Source organism: Puntigrus tetrazona, unplaced genomic scaffold (assembly GCF_018831695.1).
Source record: "Puntigrus tetrazona isolate hp1 unplaced genomic scaffold, ASM1883169v1 S000000001, whole genome shotgun sequence".
Lineage (NCBI taxonomy): Eukaryota > Metazoa > Chordata > Actinopteri > Cypriniformes > Cyprinidae > Puntigrus > Puntigrus tetrazona.
The window spans coordinates 4,269,635-4,276,628 of NW_025047681.1; the positions used below are offsets into that span (position 1 = coordinate 4,269,635).

Below are 6,994 nucleotides of genomic sequence, written 5' to 3' on the forward strand. Positions count from 1 at the left end.
ATATATACGTATACACATAGACATACCTGCGTTTATGTATAGATCTCTCACACACACACACACACACACACACACACATACACACATACATACATATTCATCTTGCTGGGTTATCGAACTATCCACAACATTTGTTTTTTAGACCCGGGAAGTCCCGTAACTCATTCAGGATATGCGCTAGTGCTTTCCTTACCGTAATACACCTAGAACAGGGATTGACATAAAAACTTGTCCTTGATGTAACTTAACAGGGTGGAATCAAACATGGTCGAAATTTTTAAACTAAAGGACAATTTATATTTCTGCATCTAACCTAGGCCGTAGCATACACAGACACACACACCCTACACCGTACCCTTCGCCCGCCTCCTCTGATTTGTAACTACACGGCAAGTCCTTTTTTGTTGTACGTCTGTGCAAAACATATATGTGTGTATGTAAAATAGGTTGCAATACTGTTACTTTTAATAGCTGTAGCTTGTAATTGTTTGAGGCTTGCAGGCATTAAAAATGCGTCAATGTAGCTTTTTTCTCTGTAATTTTTTTTTTTATTTATAGCTAACTACTTTAGTTATAAGCATAATTGCTCTGACTTTTACTGTTTGCTGTTTCTTAACAACAGGATGTGAGTGATGCAAACAACTAGTTCAACCTCAACCGCATTTCCAATTGTGAGACCTCAAGCCAACAGCAGTGACACAGTTCAACTACTGTTTTGTACCCATTGTTCCTGATAAAGTTTGCACTGTAGCATTAGTTAGTATTGCACCTTGCCAGACACTTTTACCACTCTATAGCTGTGTCCCAATCTGTAGGCTACGGCTTTCAAAGGACCCATTTGAAGGCCGATTACATCATGGCAACGTAGCGATGGCCGTTCCAAGTCAAAGACCGCATGCTACAATGGCCTAATTTGTAGGCCAATTGCATCATGGCGGCGTGGCGAAGACCATTCTTCACGATGCAACCGCCAAGGACTCAGACTATTCAAGGATTGCAACCCTAGCACAGCAACCCTAAATAGCTGCAGTTGGCAAGCGGCAATAAGTATACTATATATTAACCTACATAAAACTAAACAAAGTTAAATATTTAACATATTTTGTTTAAATGTGCATTTCCTTTGATGTAGAAAATAATTTACAATTTTGGTAAAATAAGTCGACATTGATCAGCTTTATATTTAGCATTTTTTAATGCCATAGCAATATTTTAGTAAGTCGTAGCCCAACATTTAAAGTGTCATTTGATTATTAAAAGTCAAAAACTAACAATTCGTTTTCTCCATTTTCATTAACAAGTAACATCTGCGGCAGCTCTCTTCACGTACCATTGCTACGATAATCAGGAACTTCTGCGAAGGCTAGACTCGCAGTGTCCTTAGTCTGAGTAGACCGAATCTTTCAAAGGATGTAGTCTTTGAATTGGGACACAACTCAAATGCACTTACTTTTTTATGAATACACTTTGTTAAAAGGACTCATAATGGGCTCACATATTTTACATTTTAAATGCATTTAAGGTCTAAGGTACAGACATGCCATTAATGTTCATGTGACATACCTGGAAAGGGACACAAGTTCCAGGAAAATAGTTAAAAATTATATATCAATAAAAAGGTGTGTAAAGTACAAAATAGTATTTTTAATGTCTATGTTTAAGTGATTAGAAAGATCTCACTATATAAAGCCATTTATTACAAATATGTGACTCATTTTAGTGAAAATAAAAGTGAATTAGATAGCACGGCAAAACATGGCAAAGTCTCCGAACACACGGAAACACAGTGTTTATTAAAGAGGAGAGTGAAACATAAAGACATACTGAGGAACCAGCGCGTCAGTTTTCAATGGACCCAAGTAATTTCCAAAAGGCTGAGGACAATAAAGCTGTATTGTTCATTTGCTTTTAATAGACACAGACTGAAGGGATTGGGTTTAAAACATGCCAGTGTTACACCCCTGATAAAGGGGAGAAATGTTCATAAATAAGTAAAGGGCGAAGACTCGTGCTGCTGTCTCTGTGTCAATCTGTATTGGTAATGACAATATCTTTCATTCAACAGCATAGATTACTTAATAACAGAACTGAATCAACGAATGGATGAGTACATTGAATCACAGTAATATGTTCTTAATCAATAATACAAATCAATTCTCCTATAATAACTAAATTCATTTTGTATTATCTGAATACATAGTGAATTATCCTTTAGATAACAATCAGTGACGTACACTTTTCATGAACGAGAAAACGCTATTAAAGTGAAACACTATTCCAACAATCCATTATTAAAGGATTAAACTCAAGAAAACAAAAGATAACAAAACATAACATAACTTCCACTACACAACATACACTTTTAATCCACGCTGTGAAGATGCAACTCGATGTTCAACTCAAACCACGTGCGATCTCATTTTAGCATGCTAATTAGCATGAAGTTACGTTACGATCTTTGTTCGATTTAACAACATCATTCTAAAACATATTCACAGAAGTAAGTAGTCTCATGACTACTATTTTGTTTTAACTTATAATGAAAACCATTATGACACATTTGTTACCTGAAAATGAGAAATGTTCATAAATAAGTAAAAGGCAAAGACTCGTGCTGCTGTCTCTGTGTCAATCTGTATTGTTAATGACACGCAACACAGCACATCTCTCCCTACTGGATACTCCAAAGGATGCACTCAAATCATTGATTTTTTTTTCCTTTTTTTTCCTTTTTATAGGCAAGTGCAACACTATAAAACACTAATTGCATTACTTTTTAGATAATCATATTGATCTGTTTTTTTTCAACCTCTACACCAGCCCAGAATTCTCATGTCTTGCCTACAGCTGATTTGAAGATTGTCCAGTTACCATTACAGTGGTACAACTCAGAGCATTATGTTTTAAGGAAACCAGCTCTGCTTATCACATGGAGAGTACCATCCAAAAAGTAAAGTGTGATGTCTTGTGCTGTTTTTCAGCAACAAGGATGGAGGGACTCATCAGAGTAGAATAAAACTCAATAAATCAAAATGTAGAGATATCCTTAATGAAAACTCAGTGCAGAGCATTCAGAAACTGGGCAGAAGGTTCCCCTCCAACAGGATGATGAATCCAAGAACATAACAAGACTGGTCCAACCATAGCCTGGGATTTAACCCATTCAAATATTCTGGAGAAACATGAACATGTGCATCTGCCCCAATCCAACCTGACAGAGCATAAGAGGTAAAGAGGAGAGAAAGACGGCAGATAAATGACAAATTGCTGAATAGCAAAGCTTGTCGCATCAAACAAAGAAGACTTGAGGCTGTAAATATGCATCAGCTAAATATTTAGTCTTATTTTCATAATTGTGTCACTAAATTAACTTCAGACATTTTTGAAGACATCCAATCATTTGGAATATCTAAAAAAGCCCTGAATGTGTCATGTACAGACAGAGAAATCCGCCAAAATATAATGGTCTTAAGAGGTAAAAGTAGGTTAACATAAGGCAGTAACAAAATGTGAAAACAAGAAGGGGTATGAAAATTTTGTAAGGCACTGTATATATAACACATTGCATAAAAAGTTGACAACTCACAATTTCTGAATTTGGTAATTAATTTTTACACTTTCAGGCAAATTTTAATGCTTCTCTTTTATTTATTTTTTTTAAATACACACATAAAGCACTTGACCATCTCTGGCTCAGCACCAGACAAAGCATGAAAGCATATCTTGAATTTATCAGTTAATCACATGACACACCGAACAGTAATCACTCTGGTGTGATTTTACATGTTAAAGATCTACTTTACTTCTGAAACTCTGATCACCTGTAAACTTCTTCTCTCACGTGTGAATCTTCATGTGTTTCTTAAGGTGTCCTTTTTCAGTGAAACTCTTTCCACACTGTTGGCAGGTGAAAGGTTTCTCTCCAGTGTGAATCCTTATGTGGGCATCGAGGTGTTGTTTATGTGCAAAACTTTTTCCGCATTGCGAGCAGGAGTAAGGCTTCTCTCCCGAATGTATTCTCGTGTGGTCTTTAAGGTTTCCTTTTTTAGTAAAACCCTTTCCACACTGTTTGCAGGTGAAAGGCTTCTCTCCGGTGTGAACTCTCATGTGGTCTTTAAAGTTTCCTTGTTTAGTGAAGTTCTTTCCACACTGTTGGCAGGTGAAAAGTTTCTCTCCGGTGTGAATCCTTATGTGGACAACGAGGTGTTGTTTATGTTTAAAACTTTTTCCACACTGAGGGCACATGTAAGGCTTCTCTTTACTGTGAATTGTCATGTGGTTTTTAAGGTGCACTTTTTGAATAAAACTCTTTCCACACAGCTCACAGGCATAAGGCTTCTCTCCAGAATGAATTCTCATGTGCTCTTTAAGGTTTCCTGGTTTAGTAAAACTCTTTCCACACTGTTGGCAGGTGAAGGGTTTCTCTCCAGTGTGAACTCTCGTGTGGTATTTAAGGTGCGCTTTTTGAATGAAACTCTTTCCACACTGTTGGCAGCTAAAAGGTTTTTCTCCAGTGTGAACTCTCAAGTGGACTTCAAAGTCTCCTTTTCTGTTGAAACTCTTTCCACACTGTTTGCAGGTGAGATATCTTCTGTTTGCTGTCTTTTGAGTTCTTTTGCGTGTCTTTTCAGAATGAATGTTATCTTCTTTGTTGGGTTCTTGACTCTCCTCTTTTAGCATTGTCAGGTCTAATGCAAAAAAAAAAATATATATGTATTAATGAACGCCATTTAAATGGAACAAAAAACAAACATCAAGACTGACAACATGTAGATCTTATATGCGCTAAGTCAGTGGTCTCAAGCTCAGTGCCTGGAGGGTCACAGCTCTGACAAGTTGAAGAGTAAGAAGACAGCTAAACTGTACAGAGCTGTGGCCCTCCAGGAACTGAGTTTGAGATTAACACACTAAGCTCAAAACCTCTTCCCATCATTCAGTGCAATGATAGAATTTGTAGGTAATGAGTCATGTGAACTCAACATGAAGCGATTTTAATTACAAGGAGAGTGAATGAAAACCAACCTGTTTGTTCCTCAGCATCTTCATGTTTAAAACGGAACATTTCTCCAATCTTCATGTCTCCACTCTCCTCTTTAATAAACGCCATTTTTGTTTGTTTCTCGGTTTCTTCACGTTCGACTCTGAATGTTTCTTGAATCTTCACGTCTTCACTCTCTTTTTTTAACGCCATTTTGTTTGTTCCTCAGTTTCTTCATGTTTGACTCTGAATGTTTCTTCAGTCTTCAACAATAAATGCCATCTTTATAATAATGTCACATGGATCTGTAAGAGATGAATTACAGAAGTGATCAATACCACAAATCTTCTGTCTTATATAAGCAAGTATGAAGTGCTCGGAGTTCACTTTTAACATTTATGATATTTCCAGTTAAAAAATATGTGAGGTACCTGGTTCACTGATTAAATCTGTTCAGCAAAGATATGATGGCATACTCAGATGTTACTCCTCATCTCATTTATCATTGTTAGAAATGAATGATGTTCAGTTTCTAAATATAAGATGTGTTTATGCAGTTTATGTATCCTTTACCGTGTGACATTTAAGCCTATAGGTCAAGTTACATTTGTTTAAATGGGGTCAGATTGTATTGTGTTAGATCTTTGAGTATTTAAAATGATGAGACAGAGAACAATTTTAAAATGAAAATCAAATGTGCATTCACAGTATTCATAGGCTGTTAAAAGTCTATTTGTACCATACCATTAAAAACAGTATCAAGTGTCCAGCAGTGTATACAAAATCCATGTGTTTGTATCTGGAAAGATAAGACAAAGTCCAGAAAAGGTAATTACCAGCAGATTTGTAAAGTGAGAGACTGTTTGCTAGCCATGCTGTCTTACTGTTTTTGTTCCTGTTCCCTGTCATGTGATCAGTCACATGACAGGCAAACCCAGAGTCTCTTAAAGACACATACATTTTTAAAAGGAAAATGTCTGCTAGCAAATGTTATGCTAGCGTAGTGTATCTGTTTATAATGATGCTAAGCATGGAACATCTTGAAAGCTTTCATATTTCGTTGTATATCCTATGTTTTTATTAATAGTTTGAGTTTGTTTTACTGTTCATATATGTGTGTTTTTTTAAATAAACTGAATGAATTTTGAATCTTTATGATTCACAGCTGTTGGAACAGACGTGATTTTGAGATGGTTGGAGCTAAACTGAGCTGTGGCCCTCCAGGAATTGAGTCTGAGACCACTGGTTTAAATAGATGATGGGCTAGTAAAAAAATAAATAACTAAAATTCTTTCCAGCATTAAGGTAATCAGACGTTCACCTCTGGTCCATGGTAGGAGAGCAGTTTGGGAAACCTATTCATGAAAGTACAGTTACAAGTTCTTTGTTTTTGATATATGGTCATGAACCAACAGCAGTAAATACATACAAGAATTTCAAAATCGATGTCACTTAAGCATGCTAACTTGAGTCCGCTAGCATGCTAACTTTCCTTGGGATAACTCAGACAATGGAAATTTCTGCGACACTTAAGGTGTACGACCTATTTCAGATACAGGATATGTCTGATTCCACACACAATAGATGTCTTCAGAGATTTCCAGTAGGGTATACCAGTGTTTATGAAAATAACCCATGGTTTTTATAATAAATATGATAGTATTTTTGGTAGATTGATTGCCATATTTGTATAACCATATACTAAAAATATACGTTAACTACATTAAACATGTTTTTTGTTTTATTTTTTTTAATGCGTATTGATTGAATCAAAGGAGTCTTTTGAACAGAATCACAAAATTTGAGTGAGATTAATGAAGATCCGCACAATCGCAGATGGGGTTGTATCTCAGGATTTGTTTAGGTTGATAATTGAGGTAATAAAATATGTTAAGGAATAATTTACATAAATGTTTTAAATAATCTATTTACCAAAAAATTAGTATTAAGGGTTTTAATGTGGGTTTATGTTCTATAATTCATGTAGATATCTTAAGCTTTTAATTGATTTAATTC

General features: G+C 35.7%; 1 protein-coding gene across 2 annotated transcripts in view; it reads right to left on the minus strand.

Moving 5' to 3' along the window:
• LOC122331566 (gastrula zinc finger protein XlCGF8.2DB-like) overlaps window positions 1-5,866 on the minus strand; it is a 10,402-nt gene extending 4,536 nt beyond the window's left edge. The window contains exons 1-4 of one of the 2 annotated variants that reach the window (XM_043229093.1): window positions 5,723-5,866; window positions 5,023-5,283; window positions 3,822-4,688; window positions 1,781-3,211 (exon numbers count right to left, since the gene is read on the minus strand). In XM_043229093.1, coding sequence (XP_043085028.1) covers window positions 3,838-4,688; window positions 5,023-5,191 — 1,020 coding nt within the window. In that variant the 5' untranslated portion in view covers window positions 5,192-5,283; window positions 5,723-5,866 and the 3' untranslated portion in view covers window positions 1,781-3,211; window positions 3,822-3,837. Of the gene's footprint in view, window positions 1-1,780; window positions 3,212-3,821; window positions 4,689-5,022; window positions 5,284-5,722 lie in introns of those variants that run through there. The other variant, XM_043229095.1, reaches the window with a different exon arrangement.
• Between the last annotated feature and the right edge of the window lie 1,128 nt (window positions 5,867-6,994).